The sequence below is a fragment of the Atta colombica genome, unplaced genomic scaffold, assembly GCF_001594045.1.
Source record: "Atta colombica isolate Treedump-2 unplaced genomic scaffold, Acol1.0 scaffold14, whole genome shotgun sequence".
In the NCBI taxonomy this organism is placed as follows: domain Eukaryota; kingdom Metazoa; phylum Arthropoda; class Insecta; order Hymenoptera; family Formicidae; genus Atta; species Atta colombica.
In genome coordinates this window covers 70,323-92,403 of record NW_017259228.1, presented here as the reverse complement: position 1 = coordinate 92,403, position 22,081 = coordinate 70,323, and the positions used below count along the sequence as shown (strand labels likewise).

General features: G+C 32.2%; 1 protein-coding gene across 1 annotated transcript in view; it reads left to right on the top strand.

Moving 5' to 3' along the window:
• Window positions 1-5,718: 5,718 nt before the first annotated feature.
• Window positions 5,719-22,081, top strand: part of LOC108684734 (cytochrome P450 306a1) — a 25,625-nt gene continuing 9,262 nt past the window's right edge. The window contains exons 1-3 of the mRNA XM_018189196.1: window positions 5,719-5,798; window positions 5,911-6,029; window positions 7,377-7,740. Coding sequence (XP_018044685.1) covers window positions 7,419-7,740 — 322 coding nt within the window. The 5' untranslated portion in view covers window positions 5,719-5,798; window positions 5,911-6,029; window positions 7,377-7,418. The remainder of the gene's footprint in view (window positions 5,799-5,910; window positions 6,030-7,376; window positions 7,741-22,081) is intronic.

Here is a 22,081-nt window from a genome sequence, read left to right as displayed (position 1 = left end):
TATATATATAGAGAGAGAGAGAGAGAGAGAGAGAGAGAGAGAGAGAGAGAGAATTCTATCATTTCATTTTTTTAATTTTGAATCTTGCGAATTTTGGATTCATACATATTCATTGTTCATTTTCACTGTCCACTTCAAGCTTTAGAAGCCTATGCATTGTTTGCATTTACCTCGAAATAGATAAGTTTTAATTTATTTATTTCAAGATCAATGAGAAAAAACTTATATTCCAACAACAAATTGGATTCTTGTTGTCTTTATTCTGCGTTTATTGATTAAATTGCAGATACTTTTTTCGTGGTGAATTATGTCTTACTTATTGAAATTGAAGCAAAAAGTTGCAAATATAATAATCTTTCTACATTGAATTCTAAAAATAATTAACTATCAACGTCTTTTGAAAATTCAACTGCAGTTCCTAAAAATTATATTTATTAAGATTTATGTGATTAGTGTTCTATGACCTACAATATCTCAAAATTTGAACAAATTTTTTCATGAGATTTTTTCATGAGAATTTTTGATAAACTGTGTGTGTTCTTTTAATAAAGTTAATTCTACAAAACTTTACTGTTTTCAGACTAATAAAATTTAAATTGATTTTCAACATATGTCAAAAAAGTCGAACCGGTTTTCTTTTTTACAAGGCGATTGAGAATACTCGTGTTACTTTCGATCTTACGATATCGCATGAAAATCGTCAATCATGAAATCATTTTCCTGGCATCTTGTAGGAATCTCTCGCGTTTCGATATCGAATCGGACGCATCCACCTTGCTCGCCTTTCGATAATTCTAGCGTTCCTTACCTACTCGATTCAGCGTACCGAAGGAAAATGAACGAGATAGGAGCGAAGCAGAGGTACGAAGAGAGGTACGAGAAACGATATGCAGATTTAACGTTGTGAGTGACCTTTGTCGGTCATTGCACGTTCCGTCAGATATAGACGAGTGCACGTGTACTCTGTTCCGCGGTCGATGGTGCATACCAGAACCAGGCGCAGTACAAGGTACAAGGAGGTCTCGCGGAAGAAGGAGAGGGAGTCGCATGGAGGTCCATTGCGGGAACCGATCTCTCATTAGCGATCGTTTGCTTTATTCACCAAGTAAGAGCTGATTAAGGAGTCGATGCCCGCCCTTCGTTCTTTTCCTCTCTTCCTCTCCATAATCGCGCTATCATGCTGTAGACATGGTGCCTAACATCTATATACAAATTTATTTGCATAATTTATTTGCACGTTACGTAGAAATTTCAACCGGTTGAAATTCGTTTTATAAATAAGTTTATTACTATTTCTATTTTTGTTGGATTATTACGTAGATCTAAAGCAATATCCTGATTGGTAAATTTATTGATTTAAGTTTAGTTTATTGATTGAATTTTAGGATTTTAGGATTAAGACCGAAGCATAAACCAAGCACCAGTCTTACGGTTATTGTTACGGAATTTTGTCTGCGATAACCCTAAAGATCAATCCAAAGAACAGCAGTTCAATATATAGCATCATCTCCTCTCTCATTCTCTTTTATAACTCTTAGCACTATGAATTAACCGTCGGTTAATATTTAACAAGAAATTGATGAAAGAGAACCTTGAGTTAGTACAGTGTTTGGAAATTTACGTGTTATCGGGTAGAAATAAAGTTGTACGATCACACGAGGATTGGAGCATTATCAACGGATAAGTGCATGCCTTCGAGGAAGTTCGATCGCGAGAGGTCGGGTATCATCAGCGATGCCATTGCTGTAGATAATTGCGACGCATTCGCAATTATCATCAACGTGCCTCACGTTTGCGTGCCTCATGAGTGCGTATAATTCGTTGTTGTAAGTGAATCTCAAGAGAGCATTTCAATTACTATGCAACGTGTACGACCGATCACGTTTCACCCTTCTCTTTACTCACGTGTCTCTTCTTCGTCATCTTCTCCCATAGCTCTTCTTGTGCCTCTTCCTCCGCACAATCCAGTTTGTTTTACGGCAGAGGGAAAGTAGCGTGTTCGTCATATATGTTATCATATGGTGGCTATGAATTCTTGAGTGTAGCATACCTTCGTTATGATTTTTATGTGATTTTTTTGTAGCGTGCAAACGGATTCTGCTTGCGTCGAGGACAGTCAAAGTATTCTTGATGTGTGACAAATCGGTGATTCTAGAAATGAGACCGACATGATTGAAAAGAAGATGAAGAAATGTTGTAGATAGATGATGATAACGACAATATTTTGTAACGGTTTGTATTTGTATTCTAAATTCAAAATTTAGTATCAACTTATAGGCCTATATTGATTGCACTATGATATGTATTAAAGGCCACACAATTAAAGAAATAGGGAACAAGGAATATGAATTTCAACTGATCAGAAATCACGTATTTGTGGAATACATAGTTTCTGACAAGTTCTTACAGTTATTAAGCGGCATCTGTAAAAAGATTTTAAAGCGTAAAACTTAAGCTTTAAGCACTAAGCCGTAAGAAATTGATCATAATCGAGTAATTCGCCTCACATTCGATTGTAATTGGTTTCGATTTCTTACGATTTCTTACTTTAAAACTTAAGATTTATGTCTTAAAAATCTCATTGTAGACGGAAAGTGCGGTAATCCTAAGCGATGCGACTTTCGAGCGGTCTTACTCTACATAAAAAGAATATAATATCAACTTGTCTCTTGTACCAACAAGTCCTAGTTTAGTCCTTTATTTTAGTATTTTCGGAAGAACATTGAAGAATATGAGAAGATATTTTTTTTATCTCTGCAGAGGTAATTTGCATGATTTTTGGCCCAACTAAATAATAGTACTTTGACCTGCCAAGAAATTCTCTATCCTACAGCAATTAGCATATTTTAAAAATTTATCATATAACAATAATACCATTGAAATGAAATAATACCATTAAATATTAATACAAAAAGATTCAACTATTTCTTATTTTCGAATCTTTTCAATCTAGCTTTCTAAGAGATTAAGGCACAGCTGAAATTTTGAAACGTGTCTGTCCAAACTTCTTCTAGCGGTCAGTAGGTCGATAGAAAATTGAGCTCTTCATCTTCTTTTTTTTCCTCTCGCTTTAACTCGTACGTTCGGAACGTACCAAATAAATTAAATTCGGTCCGTAGAAACGTACAAACTCGCACGTGATTGGCGAAGGCGAGCAATAGCTCTCATGTGGGCGAAGATAAGTGCATACTTATTGGATAGTCGTAAGATGAGCCGAGAAGGCTAGTCGTATGTATGTAAGAGCAACGTGTCGTTGATAATTTTGTGTGCGTCTACGTGTGTACACAATAATATTAAAAATACATTTAACGTTCTCTCATAAACGCAACTGACCTTCTCGACGAGAAACTGGTTGATTACGTGACGTAAAATTTTTACTCATGGTAAATATGAATATATGTATGGTAAATATGAATATATATGTATGGAAAAACGCAATATTTAATTACAAGTAGAAATTAGATCGATAAGAATAGATCAAATAAGAAAAAGAATCTTATTTTTAATATAAACGAACTTAATAATATTTATATATAAATTTTGCAACTATATTTTTCAGATATATAAACCGCTCGCCGATTTAGTTTATTGAACTTAAAATAGTTAAAACGCAATCATAAATTGAACAAGATATCACAAATTGATCATCAATTTAATAACAATGCTAATAAGCATTTTAAAACACTGCAAAGAATTATTACGAAAAATATTAATAAATTTTTTGTAGTGTTTTATGTTTATTAGCATTATTTAATTAATAATTAATATCTATAATTTATGATGTTATTCAGCTGTTTCCAGCTTCAATTATGATTGAGTTTCAAGTTAGACAAACAGAGTCGGTATACAATTTATATGACTGAAAAATATATTTTTTTATATTTTTATATAAAAATATAAAAAAAATTTATATATAAATTATTAAACGTCAAGATCCGTTTCGACTAATAATAGGATTTTTTTCTTATTTAACAGATATTTAACGGAATTTAAAATTATACTCTTATGACTTTCTATAGATTAATTTTAATATCGATTTTAGATATAACTTACTTTTTACTTTTCCTAATTCTTAGAACTAAAAAAGGATAAAAAATAAATTAGGTTACGTTAAAGTTAACTTACGTTGATAGAAATATAGACGTGCGCACGTGTATTAGTCTCTAGATTTTTTTTTCAATTAATTTATATTTCTTTTTCAAATAATCGCAAAATATGCGCAGGAAAAAACTAAGCCAAAGGATTGAATCAGATATTTAAATTTTTTATCTGAATATTGAAAAGGATCCTTTTATAAAAAGGAAAAAAATCTAGATGCTGAATGTAGAAATGTAAAGTAATTATTCTAATATCAAAATTTGATTTTTATTCTGGCTATATTCCAATATATATTTCCAATTAATCCCGAGATTGTTTTTCAAATAAATCGTAAATTGCACACACGATAAAGCATTTGGTTCATGTTGAAGTTAAGTCAGATTGATTTTTGCTTCCTTGAAAAAAGACATTCGATCGCCTGTTCCTGATTCGGCCAGTGATAATCAATATAATCGGAAATTAATTGAAATACATAAAACGATGCGTAATTATAAAATATCCTTTAAGATGTTGTAAAGTTGACGTTAGTTTCATCAGAAAATTTAAGAAAATTTATTATGTCGACAGCTTCTTTTATGCGATTTTGTGATTCAGGTAAATAGAAAAAAAATTCTCAAATAGAAAACTTTTCTGTTAATTCTGTTAGGAATTAGAATAAGTCATATACGTCATACCTAACATAATAAAAATTTAATTTATTATGTATTATTTACTATGTTTTAATTTATTATGTATTATTTACTATGTTAAAATAAATAAACTACACCAGTAAAAATTTTGTCTATTAATATAATATGAAAAAAATATTAGAGATCCAAAATATTTATTTTTTGTATTATACAGGATGTTTTTAAATTCGCGCCCACGAAGTACGTCATACTTTACGCTAAAAGACGTAACTTATTCCTTTTGCAAAATTGCGTCTGACAAGTAATTTTTGCAGGAGAGCAGGAAGTTATACGAGTAAAAAAACGTAAAAATTATTTATCGAATGTAATTTTATTACAGGAAAAAGTTGTTCAAACACAAAAAACAACTTTTTCCTTAAGCAAAATTGCGTCCAATAAGTAATTTTTGCAGGAGAGGTTAAAGTTAACAAAATTATTTATATCAGAGGCAATTTTGTTAAAGGAAAAAGTTGTTTTAACATAAAGTATCACGTCTTGTACTTCGCGCGAATTTTGAAACACCTTGTATAAATAAGACGTAAAGTGACAATAACAACTTATAAAATATATTTACAAAGTTTTATTAAGGAATAAGAATGATAATAAATACATATGTATGTAGTAATAAATAAGTAAATAATAAATAATAAGTAAGTGATTAATAAATACGATCTTTTATATATATTATAAATGTTATAATATGATGTACATATTTAATGTAATGCATTTATTGCATTTAAAATATTAAATATTGTTTAATTTTCAACTAGGATTAAAATTTTTATGAATAAGTTTTTAAATCTTGATTTTTAACACTCGTACGGACACATGAAGTCGACAGCTCTCGTGCGTCATCGAATATCGTGGAACAAATCTTTGCTGTCACAGCACAGAGAAGTTATCATTTGGTAGTCAAACGATCCCCGGTTATCACTTTCGTCAACAGCTTGATGGCGACATTTAGTCCGATACTGTGGTCGATGTTACATCGTGTATTTTTTTCGACGATATAATTCTTTCGAAAAGACGATTGTACGTACATTTACATTTCGGAATTTATCCTAATCGGCAATATTTCGTAAATAATAATTATTTATATGTTTCTTTATATAAAATCGGGTATATCTTCTTTTCCTTGCTGCAGATTCGAGTTTCATAATTCCCGCTCAACCAGTTATAATATTATTCAAGACGGGCGTGGACCGGTAGACGTCGTGGCTGCTATAGTTTCTGTGGCAACAATCCGGTGGGTTGGCAGATTCGGTGAGTTTTATCCAATTTATATTTATTTCTTACAATTGAATTTCCCGCAACTTTGAATTTTTACGCAACTAATGTGTTATATGTATAATTGTTACATATTAAGAGGGTATTTACGTTTTTAAATTATATATATAACTTACCTAAAAAGCATAAATTGTATAGCATATAAAATACATTAACCTCCAAAGAACCTTACATTAATTATATGGCAAATTGAGTCCCGGTGAAAAGAGTTAATTTTCAAATATATTGTAGCGTATCATGTGATAAAAAATTGTATATACACATAGCTCACATAATGGATAGTTCTTGATCTATGATTTATCAAAAGTATAATAAAACTTGTGCTCACAAAATATATCTTTCAAGAACTATCCATTTCATTATCATTATTGAGTTATGTACATAACATTTTTCGCATAGATCACCTGCAATCCACGCAGCACGGAATGTGTTTAATAATTGATCAATAATTTATATCAGTCACAAACAAAGCACAGCGTTATATTAGGTCTGTTATATTAGGTCTGTTCACTGTTGGAAATTCCGAAAAATTTTTGCACTTAAAGCGAGATAAATACATATTTGAAGTTGAAGAAAAAGAAGAAACAGAGTAAAAAAATTTAAGCAACAAAAATAGACCTAATTATAACTGTTATCTGAAAATTCGAAATATTTATTATTTATTAAACATGAAGGGATCAACGTGACAAACAGATAAAAATACGAAATGCTGTAACTGCTAAGCATTTGCGAATCGAATCGATGGTGAGGACTGTAAAACTCGAGCCATCGGCGCGCCATCGAAAGTAAGCTTCCTTGATTCATCGCCGGCTCATTGGCACGTGTCTGGCCACGTGTCGGCCTATATCACGTAGTCGCAGCACGGAATCGTTCCTTATCCTCTCCGTGATTGTGTACGCGTGCTTCGCTAATGAGATAACTTTACACAAGTGCGTACATTGCACCGGCGCAGAGAAAGGTTGTGTTTATCATTAGCCTCTGCTGTTGTGACATTCCTGGAAGCTGGAATCGCGTTCCCTCGATTAAGAACGATCACCGAGGGATTGTCGGCAGGCACATTCAAATTTATTACATTTGCGTGACTGCGCGCGTATCTCACGCGAGAGGATTTTTCGCGGAATGCAGTAACGATTTAAACGACTCGATTATAAAATCGTTAATCGTTAAGAAAAGGTCCTCACTGTCGCGTCGTTTCACATACGGCTATAGATCCGCGTAAAAATTACATAACGAAAGAAATATATGCGTATTGTAACATTCTTTTTTGCCAAAAATAAAAAGTGCCTTCGTTGCGCTCGAAAATATGATTTTTAATTTGTGCAGGCGCAGTAGCAACTCGTTTCAAATTGCTCCCTCTACATCACGATGATAATCCTTTTAATTTTCCTCGGCGTATTTCTCATATTTCTTGTCTACATCTTTCGTAAAAATCGCAAAACGCATCGACTACCACCGGGACCATCCGGCATCCCACTGTTTGGTTATTTACCATGGATAAATTCGAAACGTCCTCATGTGTCGTTCACGGAACTGGCGAGGAAATATGGTCCGATTTGTGGGCTACAAATGGGTTCTGTGTACACAGTATTGTTATCAGATCCGCAGCTGGTAAGGCAGGCTTTCGCCAAGGATACGTTTGCCGGCCGGGCTCCATTATACTTGACGCATGGAATTATGCAGGGATATGGTGAGTAAAATATATATTTTTTTTCTGTTATTATATAAATAAAAATAGATTACTCGCAAATATAAAAGAAAATAAGAAAAGCGTAATAAACATAATAAAAATCGCGGGACAAACTACAAAAAATTAAATAAAACAAATGACTGATTGAGAAATAAAAAAAGAGAAGATCTATCATTTGGAGGTAAAAAATTAAAATTTTTAATTGTAATATAGGAGAAGAATATTTTTCTTTTGAATTTTATCGATGTAATAGATGAAATAATATAGTATAAGGAGATAATAATGTAGTAGATAATAAAGTAGGATAAGATAATTTGAAATTTTATTGACTCTCTTTTAGAGACTCTCTCTTTCTCTCTCTCTAACAGCAGAGACATTCTATAAATGTCCTAATGTCGTATTGAATGGAACATAAGGATTATACCTGTTATAGTCCAGAAACTTATTAAGGACATCCTGTAGACTATCAAATAAGCGTCTCATTTATATTTTCTACATGTACACCCATTTTAAAATTCTAATATAAAGTCCTAATGTCTCAGCTAAATATTCCTGAAATATTTGTAAAATGTTCCTTAAAAAATTCCAAAATAACATTTCAAGAATATAGCGGAATATCTCGAATATTTACAAAATATAGAAGCAAATTGTCATTTTGCGAGATATACATTTAGTCCCCCCCCCCCTCCTCAAAAAAAAAATAATTGAAAAGCAATGCATTCAAATAATCGTTAAAGATTTTATTCATATATCATTACATATTTGGAGAATGTTGCATACACACTTACTCTCAAAAAAGTGATACACTAAAAATTTAGAAAAAATTTATCAAATTTCAAATGATCATTACCTCGGTAAATAATAAAGAAAAATATCTTTAGAAATGCAAAATGAAGCTTCAAATGATCACTTTAAGAACAATTGAGTGATAATTGTGCTCCATACTCCATTTTCATCAAATAATAAAATGCGGATAACAAAATGAATGTCAGAAAGTACAAAATTGATAATTAAAAATCTGAGTTTGCTAATTCAATAGCGACATTTCCGATCAATCAAACTCTAGCAGTTCATGTAGGAATTATAACTGTAATTTCAGCTAATAATCATTAAGTCGTTTCACAGCCCATGATGAAAAGGTTTCGCATAGAAAGACTAAACGAAACATTGTTGGAAACATGTGTCACAACTTTGTGAAAACGGATATGAATGTTTTTCTGTGCTATAAAGTGGTCCATGTGAACGGGTCGACGTCTTTTGGCCCGTTTACTTGTCCTAAATTTTACATATATGACCATCTAGCGGCAGTCCTAGAATATCAGAAAGATCTATGAATAGGTACATCTCACGAACTACGGATGGATATTTTTTACTCAATTACTTATCGACTGAATGCTAGCACAACAGAGAAACGCCTTTTTACATTTGATTGCTATTACCGAATGTAATGTATTTGAGTCAAAAGAGGAAGTGGGAAGAGATGAAAGTGCGAAAAGAGAGAGAAAGGATACATCTGTTAAATCTATAGTGTCTAATTTAATTTAATTTAAGTCGCCACTTTCTATCAAATATATCGTTATTTTCTACTAAAACAATAAATTTGACATAATCGTGTCAATTTCAACTATATATAATACAATATGTCAAATACAACCATTACTTTAGTATAAAATAAATAACAATAATTGAGTAGCAGCATAGTGGCGATTTACATTACTCTCTTATCACTCTCTCATTCTCTGATAATGCTATTTTCCTTCATCCTTTCCTATTCTGTGTATCTTGTTTATTTTCGTTATCGTATTGTTTGCTTCGCCTTCTTCTTTTTTCCTTTCTTCACGCCCTATTCCAAATAAACGAGAGAGTCAGTCAAATTCTGAGTACTTATAATGTGAGTTAAAATATTTTCGTAAAAAATTTTAACCGCATTCGATCTGCAGTTTAAATATCGTCTTAATTAATTTTTGTAACAAGATTTATTACGTACAACATTATATTGCAAGCATATGATGAATACGATCCGCCAACAGAAGAGATAACAATGGAGCGATCATAATGAAAAGGTTCATTGTCATGATTAGACGTTTACACGGCTTGATTTATAACTTCGGCATAAACGTATTCACGGTTCTTTTAACGAATGATGATTTCGTCAGATGAATCAATTAACCTACTAAGTAGCATCTAAGCATCATCTAACATAGCCACGATTCAATGTTTTAGGATTCATAAAAAAAGAACCTAAAATAAAATCGTGGAAAGAAAATAAAGTCAACTCGATGTCAGTTTTTGCAGGAGATTTCGAGAATTACGTCCGTCTCTACCGTTGTGTCTGCAATCGTTAAAATTGTCGACCTACAAATATTCTTCTGTGTTAACCTGACATGAACGCATAGTGAAAGTAACTTTGTGAAGACCCTCACTTGGATGTAAACAAGAAATGAATTTCTTTCAGCGACGTATCATATTTGTTCGCAACATCATTTAACAGCACTTGAAACATTCTCGTAAAGTCGTTAGAATACGCTTGAAAATAACACATGATTCTCATCCTAAAGTCTATACTTCAACTCCACTTTGTTAAATTTTTGTTTCTTACATGTGATTGCGGATCTTTTAATATCTACCGCACGAAATACTTGAAATATAAATACGCGAAGAATTTTGTATTAGGTTGATCAGAAAATTTTTTCGTATTTTCGTAAAAAGATACTTTTTGACTTGATATTTTAATTTGTTATTTTAATTTAAAGCCATTAAAATTTAAAACCATCTATTAAATATTTTTATAATAAATATTTTTAGACCGAAAATCATATTATATTAGTTCCGTCAACATCGAATGTGTTATTCCTCTCCATGTTTTTGACTGCTTATTTTCTGAATTGCATTGGAAAACGTCAGCTCCGAATAGTGATGGCAAAGATGCTCGGTGGTTTACCATTATCTTCCGAGAGATGGCGATCAAAATTGAATAGGTCCACGTTCCGAAGAATTGATATGCTAGCATGCGATGATAAGAATTAATGTACAATTATGTTTACGCAATTGCTGCAATTGGGACGTATTGCAATACGTTATGCTGCATAGAAAACCGTATGTTTCGCCAAGATGTGGACTATCAAAGAGAATAGAACTGTTCAGAGTTTATCTAGATGTTCCGTTCTTTGTGATAACAAGACTTCTATAAACATAAGTACCGTTACAATTTTCGATTTACGCTCGAACATTACTGATCGTGACATGACATTTGATAGCGAGTTCTCGTATACGAGGCTTCGAGTCACTCCGTTACTTGAGCTATATGGATTCGCGGAAATAATAGATGAAAGAATATCACGAAGCATCTCGCCTCGCTGGATTTTTTACTCTATATTCCATATAGAAATCGAAACAAGTTTGGCGCGTTCCATCGATATTCATGGGATCTCAGAAATCACAATTAATATCGTTCGCCGCAAAGCTATCAAGCTAGTCCCTGATTTGTGCTACACGGCCTTTGTTTCCAGACGAAAACAGGGTTACTCGAACGGTCATAAGTTTCGGCCGCCAGCTGAAAATTCGCCGACAAGGCCACAAATTCCGTCAGCGACGGCGGCAGCGAGCCGAGCTGAGCAGAGTCGGGCGATACTATGCCGTGCCATGCCGAGTCGAGCGGGACGATAATTTCACGGCAAAGTGTACCACGGACCCGGTGGTACCTTTACACCTCGTTTCGAAAGCTCCCATTCTCCCATTCGCGATCCTCCGCCGTCTACAGCGCGTCTTCCCTCTCTTCTTTTCTGTTCCCTGTGCCTCCTTGTCTTATTTCTTCTTCATTTCTTTCTTTCTTTATTTTTTTCGATTTACGATCAAGCGCCCAGTGCATACACGCGCGTGTACGTGAGCCTTCAGCGATGTTTACGAGGCGCCATGCCTTCAAGTCAACGGCCCCGTGATTTCTCCATTCATTTCTTTCGCCGCTATCGCTTCTGATCTTTTACATGTGCGCCAATCTAGCGGCGTGTCGATAAATACTCGAACGCATCATAAATTGAGCGCGGTATCGATTTTGGGACGATATTTTTAGGATTAGTTTAAAACGATTGAGAATTTGAATTAAAAAATATAGATTCGTATTAGACTAGACATTCGGAGCTCAAAATGAAAGGAAAAATCTTCTTAATAACAAAAAAGTTTCTTTTACAGCATGTAAAATATAATAAAAAGTAATATTAATTATTGGTATTTAATGTATTAATATTAATGTATATAATAAGAACATATAATTACATATACATTACAACATATAGTGTTTGTATTACATATAATATAGTATGTTATAAATGACTGAACGTAGTTATTAATAGAAATCATAATAAAATCAAAATGTACGTATAATATATATGTTAATTTATGTAGGTAATATTAATATATACAATATTAATTGTAAAAATTCGTAGAAAATTTACTTTTTCATTCAAAGTAATATTTTTCGTGCTTGGATATTTGTCTGAAAAATTATCAATTATTTTATCAACATTTATATTCTTACATATTTTATTTTCATTTAATATGAGTGAGTGATTGTAGCCATCATTAGTAGTAAATGAATTAAAATATTTAGAAATTTATATTGCGCCATTTTTGCACTCTTTAAAATTTTTTTTACATGAAATAAGCAGTCTCTCTAGTCCCGGCTTTGAATTCCATTATGTATTCGAAATTTGTGCTACTACTTCTGCATAAGCGACTTGATTTAATAAAATCTGCTTCTTGCATACCGTATTTAATATCGTATTTATATAATCATTAAGTAAGTTTAGATTTAATATTAATAGTTTAAAAGTTGCATGAAAAATTGATTTAATAATTATAACAATAAATTGATAAATTGGTAACAAAGGGGATAAAAGATTAAAAGGCATATTATTTGCATGCAGTTTTGTATATAGAATAAATAATAATAATGAATAATAATATGAAATTATTTTACAGATTTTTCTAATTTAATTTAAGGGGAATTATTAGTGATTATTTCAAATTAATTGTCCGAAAGTTATCGACGCGCAGTCATGTCTGAAATAAATTTTATTTTATTAATAAATACATAATAATGTAATATTTCAATATCCAACTTTGACCATAATTGGCTGTCTCATAATTTGATTTATTCATATAATAATTTGGTTTCTAAAGTCTTAATAAAATGTGAATTTAGTTTTATGAATAAAAAAGCAAATCCGACTGAAAAATTATTATTATGTATACATATTGTATATCTCTTATTGATGAAATTTTGCCACTTTTATAAAATAAAGTAAAATAAATTGTGAAAAAAATTGCAGAAAAAGCCATGTTAAAGATAAAGCAATTTAGAATCCAAAACGAAAGCAGCAACAAAACTATCTCAGTTTAGATGTATGCAATGAATCGAATTTATAATGCACGTTTAAATTCCGTACAGCTACATCCTTTGCACGTGCATCCTCGCGACATTGAAACGCTTCTGCTTACCTTCACAAGAGACTCCTGCGTTCGGAGAGTCTTCCTCCACTCTTCGTGAATACCCCTCCAAGGCATCCAAGAAAGATCCTCCCGCCGGGTTTCCTTTCTTTCTCTTCATCGGATTAACGCTCGGTGGGGAGATAAGCCACGCCTCTATCAACACGTACTGTCGACAAGTACATATTTCGTGATACATGAACTTTCGCTAAACTTAGATGACGAGTATTTGACTCGACAGGAAAGGGAGACTCTCTGAAATACCTAACGCTCGTTGAAGTAGTGAGAGTCGGGATTAGTCAGACAAGTGACCGAACATTGTCAACCGTTACTACTGACAAGGAGAATCATCACACGTAGAAATCACGAAATCAAAGTATCAATGAAAATGCATTGTCATTTTTCCGCACTTTCCGACAAAGCTTGATGAATACAATAACTTTTCGTTTATATTTCTTAATATTTAAATTTTATAATTTTCATAATCAAATAATCTGTAAAAGACGAAAGAAAATATGTTTATTGTATTTGTTGTTTATTGTATTTGTAGACAACAATGAAATAATAATAATAATGATGTTGTAATTATATATATGTAATATATAAAATAAACTCCATAACTTGTGAAATATTAGGTGTAGTAAAAAAAAATCCATTATTTTTGCATGAAATTGAATGGAAAAATAATGGATTTTTTTTTACTGCACCTAATACTTATACATAGTTATTCAAAATATAAGAAATGTTGCATTTCAAATTAATTACATATTTTGTAAAATTGATTTCTTCAGCAATAGATTTTTATGAATTTAAATACTTAGTATTTAATGTTGCATTTCAAAAAAGTTTCTTGTGTGAAAATTATTCTATTTGCAATAGAGTAAGAAATAAATTCTATTCTATTTGCACTGCTAAATATTAATTACAAAGTTTCGAAATGGAATATTTTACTTTCTTTTTATTAAAAATAGTGAAGTATTAACTCTTTTAAGTTTGTTTGCGTAAATAAATCTTTATTCCAGTTTCTCTTAAAGTACTTTGGAAATAAAGTATTTTGGATATTATACATATATGCATATTTTTCGGTTATTTATGCGACTTCTCCTCTGACTTAACTCGCGGCTAAATTTAAGTACCCTGTACTTCAACTCGATAAAATTTTATGAGAGAAATACCATACATAAATGTGACGATGGCAATGTCTACGTGACAGATGGACATAGGGAAGAATACTGACGCGTGCCTTCTGACGGCGCAACCAGTGATTATCCGACAGCGCGTTTACACGCGCCTCTTTATGGGCGCGCTCACATTTCTTATGCGGTCGACAAACTGGTTGTCCTGCCACGGATAATACCGTGCGTAATAGCGTTAATTTATTATAGAGCACGCCGAGATGACGATAACGCGCCGTCCGTACATATTATGCAAGTTTTTACTTGCGCGTCGCGTAGATCTCGCATTGTCGAATCGATCAACTAATTCGAGTCTCATAGAATTATATTAATCGTACATTGGAAATAAAAAAAGAAAAGATATATGAATTAAGACGCGAATCTTGTTTTATTACAATATATTACAGTTATTTTATTTCTGATTGTTTTGTGCTTAATTTCTTCATTATTGCTATCTTATTTATCTGTAATCTATTTTGCTTGGATTTCAGCAAACACGTCATTATTAATTCAGTCGTTATCATAAGTATATTTTAACAATATATCTAAATCATTTCTATCGGTTTTTAAATTAATATCAGAAATACATAGTTATAATGTACGGATTAATATATCTTATAATATATCTTATAATCTTATAAACAAGCATATTATTCTATCTATTTATATATTTTTTTGTGTTATTATCAAATTATAATGATAAATTGGAGATTTAAAAACATATAGAGTGTTCGAAAAGTAACGATAAATCTTTCGCACAAAGGGAGGAATGGATTAACTGAGAAGAAAAGTCCTCTACCATTTTGCAATTTTCATAATAATTAACAAAATATCAATTGCTAAAAATTGCCGAAGATTGGTTTTCAACAATTTTTTACTCAAATACTATCAACTTTATAGAAAAACTGCAAAAGATAAAAATTGTTTATTGTCTTCTCATAGAGTTGTAAGAATTTTTTTTAATTTTTTCAGAATTTTTTAATATCGTATTTTCTCATGTTGATAAAAATAAGAAAATGCAGTACCAAAAGTTGATAAAAAATTCTAAACAAATTCGTAGAGTTTTATAAAAAATATAAATAAAAAAAAATATAAAAAAAAAAAAATAAAAATATAAATAATTTTTGTCTCTTGCAGTTTTTTTGAAAAGTCGACAATATTTGAGAAAAAAATTATTGAAGGCTAATATTCGATAATTTTTAGTAATTAAGACCTTGTTAACTATTGCGAAAATTGCAAAATGGTAAAGAAATTTTTGACTCATAATCAGTTTAGTCTCTCTATCTCTATCGTTTTATCGCAAGAATTTTATCGTTAATTATCAAACACCCTGTATATATACCATATACGATCCCTTTATTAAAATTCGCATGAAAAAAAACAATAAGAATATGAAGTCTAAAATTTTCTACAGACAATAGCAATATTTCTAGGAATAGGCTTGTTCTAGGAAGTTATTTTAACTGAACCTATTATAATGAGCAAATGCGATAGAAGATAGGAAATGCCGTGGATACCGTTGGCAATCCAGGTAACGGAGAACGACCGGTAAAAAAACGCTGGCGGTCCGAACCAAAGTATTAATAGACTTCTGAGAAACGAACCAAAAGTGAGAGTGATGTTAATCCTTATAAGACACGTCTATCGGGAAATAATTGACTGTTTCTCGCATTTAGATGAAGTCTTAGAATGAATACTTGCAAAACTGTACATTGCATGTAAAATATTCTTTGCTGGAAACAATTTTATTTTATGATACCCCAGTTAATATCGACAATAAAGACAATAAAAATTCAAGACGCTTTTTGCAATATCCATGCGATATATCATAATTTTGTAACAAAAATATTGAATACAGTTGCAAAATTAAAAAAAAAGTATGCCATTGTAAGTAAATTTTATTTTTACAAAATAATATTATATGTAAAAATAAAAAAATATGAATTTTAATTTAAAAAAGAATGTAGAGATGGATTTCATAATATGAATAATTTGCCGTTAATCTCGATAACAAGTGTAGAAAAATTGAAGATATCATCGTTGAAGCTAATTACATGACGGCACTCATCAATTATAACCTTAGTTAGAGAGCGACTAGTGCAATGTGGGGATTCCAGATTGTCACATTACATTACATTACACCTTGTACAGTGAGGCAAGGTGCGCCGGTGGACAGTGGGAAGAGGAAAGAAGGGGGGAGACTTGATCTTGGAAAATGATAGATCGTCGCCGGCACTCTCGTTACCGCGGTGCATCGACCTGCATCGCGGTGATCGTCAAAAGTGTCTGATGCGACGGCGTTGGCCTTTAAGCGGGTCGACGAAACCTGAAATTCTCGACGTCCTTGGCGCTGCCGCTGCCACACAAACTGCAACACGATGGCTAATTTCGGCCGATAAAAAAAAGATTGCTCGTCACGATTCACTTTTATAACATCGCGATTCGCTTAATAGGATCCTTCGACGAGGACGACCGACTTTTGGCCACTTATACTAAAATTGCTCAGGTAACGTCATCCTTTCCTTTCTTCAACGGTCAAATTTTTGTCGAAAAAAAAAAACGTAACTAGGCACATTTTTTATTGACTTAATTATCTCTTCTGATCGAATGTATATTAAATATATATTTAAATCATATTATATTATTGTGAAGATAAGATAATAACATTGAAATACGATTCTTTATTTTTTTATTTAAATTTCGCTTTTTCATTTATTTTTTAACAAAAAAAATATCAACTAAAGAGAAGCGTCGCTTACGCTCAATCAGATGTTGGAATAATACATTTACATTGAATAAATTTATCTCAGTATATTAATTAATTAATCTCAGAAAAAAATCCCTACAGCATGAAATATTCAGCAATATTATTTTGGAAAATTGCAATATTTCATAAAACATTGCTGTAGTATTTAAAGAAAATTGCATATTGTTTTAACATTAAGCAATATTTCAATAATTATTCTACTTTTATTAATTATTAACATGTTAACATATTATTATGTGTGTGTTTAGCATCATATTCCAAAATACGGTAAAGTTATGATCAAAAAATACGGGAGTCTAGAAAATATACATTCAAAAAAAGTTGGGAATCTCCAGAGACTCGATTTACTTCTTCTTACAGGACATTTTCCTGGACATTTTCTCCTTACATATCTTTCTCGCGACGAAGCTACATACTTATTTATCGAATTGTAATATTGCAACTATTATTGTAATATTTTCTACAAAATATAAAAATTACAATATATTTTGCAATATTTTTGCAATATTTTCAAAAAAAAAATTAAAATTTCAAAGTAATATTGCTGCAATTTTTGTAATATTGCGCGTTATAGAAATATTACTGCAATATTTCTGCAATATTTCGTGCTGTAGGGAAATATTGATCACACACGTCAAATACTCAATTGAATTGGGTACACGTAAGATAAATCGGCAGATTTTAAATTTAATTTTGCACTCCACGTAAGCTTCTTCTTATATGAGCTCGAAGAAGGTAACGAGCAGAGGCAAACATTCACGTAACGCGATGATCTAAATCGTGATAGAAACGTCGCAGTTCCAATCGGACTTGAAATACCACAGCACTGACTCAACGGTGCAGCGGTGCGCGTGCAAAATAAACATTACAAGTGAGCTTTCAAGAGATTATTCCCGCGCCTGGCTTATTACACGCGCGTGTAATACTGACGTAAGACGTCCGCGATTTTCCCGCGGATGGCTTGTTTTCCTCCTTTATAAACACCGGATTGGGTGTGGGTGGAATTTCATTTTTTCTCTCACGACAACTCTACTTCCCCTACGCAGTATCCTTGTGTCTCTTTTTTCATTCTACATAATTATTGACGCATCTACTATTTTTGTATAGCTTTCATTGTGTTGCCATTGTAAAGCATTCGCACACCGTGTTCAACTTCAAGTTCTTAAAACTTGTTTATAGCGGGCGAATTTAGTTATAAGAGCAAATTAATGTTTTCTTAAATTAATATTTTCCAATTATTAAAAAACGTAATTTATATTAATTAATGACTATTTGTAATTAAAATAAATGGCCGTCTCTCGCATTTGCAATTTATATTTGTTCTTCAACTTTTATAAAAATAAATAATTATTTTAAACTAGAGTATTTCCTAATTATTAAAGAAAATGCAATTTATATCAACTAACGATTATATATTTATAATTAAAATAAATGGCCATCTCTCGCCCTTGCAATTTATGTTCTTTCAACCAATGATTACGTGTCGGACCGAGTATTTGATCAGGGACTGCTGTTCGGGATCCATCAATCTTTTTCCGTTTTCGTAACGAGCTTATCCGCAATTGGGTAGGTTAGGCACGTCCGAGCAAACCCGGGACTGGCCGCGCCGATGCGAAGGACTTTCACTTTTATTGGTCTCCTTGAAGGAAGTTCTCCCGGTCGTCGACAGTTCTGCTCTGCATCCGCGGGGAATTACAGTTAGCTCCGCAAGGACGGGCCGACGGCCTCTCCCGTTAAGAGCGACAGAACGTTGCATGGACGACCGGCGTTCACATCGTCGACGACCTGTCACGACCTGCGTGCCTGAAGGTTGTGGATAATCATCTAAAGTCCCCCAGCTTTCTCGGGCTGGTGCAATTAGCCGAGATGTATTATGCATATATCTCACATCTCATAAAAAAGTCATATCATGTCAATGATTTCCACGATATCAGAAAAAATACAGTATTTAATGTCAGTTGATATAAAAATTAAAATACAATAAAAAATCAAGACCTCGTATTTATAATTTTTTTCTTGAATTGCATTTACTGATGTTCGATTAATGAGCAAATCAACAAACAAGTAGTCATACAACGCGCTCAATAAGATAATATATTTAAAACATACCATTTATCATTTAATGACTTCATTTAGAAGGCAAAAGTTTCAATGAGAAACATAAGTTAAATGAAGCAATATTTAATTGCTTGCTTGTTTAATAAAAACTTGATAAATACGTTAAAAAAATTAGTTTCTTGATTTTTTTCAAATTCTATATTTGCTAATGAGAAAAGTAGTCAGTCAAGTACATTAATCTGAAGAACAAATTCTTAGATTTTAAAACTTCAATAGATAAAAAGATAATAAATAATTATTTACAGAGTTTTGAGTAGTGGTAACATTCGCGATGTCAGATCGTTAAATAATAGCAAATTTCAACTAATTCTGATCTTTAAGGAGCAATTCTTAAATCTTTTCTATTTAGTATTCCTTGCTTACTAATTATTATTCCTTCGACAATTATTCTGACTCATCTGTCGACTCTTGCAATCAGAAAATTTGTTCGTAATTATCAGTGTGATAAGGATATTGAATTATTTACTTAGGCGGAAAAGTTGATATGACTGTCGAGATACACGATTTAAGAGAAATCTAAGAAAGGTACATACATTTATTTGTATTATATTTAATTGTTTATTTATTTGTTATGTTTGTTATTTATTTATTATATTTATTTAATTCCATTTAAGATATATATTTATTTATATTTAATATAAGAAATCTTATATATCTTCCTAATGCTGATCGCGCAGCCAGCCTCAGGAATCTCGTGCATAATTCGATCGTGGATACTTGCGAAGGATCATTACCGAATAGTCACACTTTTCAACTGGCCGACAAAGCTATCATGACATTTTAATGGCACGCCGTAAAATGCACGATCGATCGGTCGACTGTATTTGGATAGGACGACTATCGCGCGTCGCCTTCATCTCACACTACACACACTCGCCGATTTTTTGCCGGTCGAGGTGGAATGACCGGCCCTGAAACGTTCGAGCGTGTATATGCATTATCCGTCTCCGGTTTATTTCTAGCGGTTCGCGAATTCGTGGTGAGTGTCTCCTCTCCACGTCGTACCTGTATCCGAGTGATGTCATCCCCTGAAATCACCGCGGCGGGGTGTTTAGTTGCGTAAGAATCGACCAGCAAGGAGAGCTCATTGTCCGTAGTCTCCCTCCTTTTCCCCCGCTCCATCTGCTGCAGATGCGAAGATGAAAAACAAGTATGCGTACTACAAAGTTAAATTTGTCTACATACAATCTTCCCATTTAGTAATTGGTTTTCTTCAAAGCCGTAATTTTCTTTCACCTTACCTTTTTCTTCTTAAACATTTCTCATTTTTGCAAAAAATTCATAATATTTAGCATCTAGCAATATATTATTTGGAACAATCAATTCCCAAAAATAAAGGAAACGCAATATATTTTTGTTACTTAGATATTTATTCTTTTGTTTCAAAAGCTTTGAAATAAAAGCAATAAATAATCTTGAAATTACTTCGATTTAATATTTATATGTATATTGATGCTTATTTCTACAAATGTAGATTAATTTAGATTTAATTTACTCTTTATTTTTTTGTAATTCTCAGAACTATTGTAGAAAAAGATAAAAAGTAAACAGTATCTTAAGAGATGAATATACAACTGAATAACAAAAGTTTCAAGTTTAAGCTAGATCTTAATGCTTAAATAATATTTTTAGTATAAATTTATAAAATAAAAAAATATAAGTTAAACTTAATTATTTGATTATTTGTCACAGTACTTAGATCTCTTGTTTCTACTGATGTAAATTTTAAATTTACATCAAATTTTAAATTTACATCAAATTTTAAATTTACATCAAATTTTAAATTTACTGTGACACATAATCAAATAATTAAGAAAGTTAATTAATACAACACAAACGAACTATGAAAACTGTAACTGTACGATGTAATATTTATCTTTTAGACAAGATACAGCGCAAAGAAAATTCATTCGATGGAAAGTTTAGTTAGATATATACTGTAAATTTTATTTCTTCGTGCGAACGCGTGATTATTACGATCAAGCAGCGAAGAGAGATTAATGCACATATTAATGCACGTGGCGCACCTGTGATCCCGGAAAGTTTTCTTAGCGTTCATTTAAATACGACACTGACCTATCGACAGAGCTGCCTCTTAGAACAAGCTGCGAATGATAAATAGTATCGCAAACACGCATCGCGTGGTGACCTGTTTATATCCCAACAGACTTTCATTATTTCTTCTCTCCATGCTCGTCGCTCTCGAACGTGCAACATGACGAATTCTAAATTCGCAAAAGTACTCATTTCTCCCGATTCGCTTTCGTTCCTCGGAAATATGCACGATCGAGAAACGGATTCCATTTTCTACAATAGTTGATTAAAAATCAATTTTGCTGTATATGTACTTACTCTCGTTCATCTTTTTTTTCTTTATATAATTGATAAGGCTATCAATTCGCGCATAATGTAAAGAAAGAGAGTAAGATCCAATGAGATACTATCTGACAAATCGCCATAAATATCGATCTGTATTCCTGTGGCACGTCGACCGTAAACCTTGATAATCTCATTGACCGATGATCAAGATTCCGAGATCATTCTCGCGTCGGCGACACTCGCGTGTGATCTGGCTACAAAGTTGATGCAGCAAATGTATCTACATAAGCGACATACCTTCATCGTTGTAGTGCAGATGCAAATTTCGGCGCAAAGTCTTAGCTCTTGATATTAATAATACTTTTATTATTCAGTATTATGGAGGGGGGAGAGGTTATTAAAATAAGAATATGAATACTGTTCAGAGAATTGCATTAACCTTAAGACCTTTCTTAAAATAAGAACCGACTATGAATAT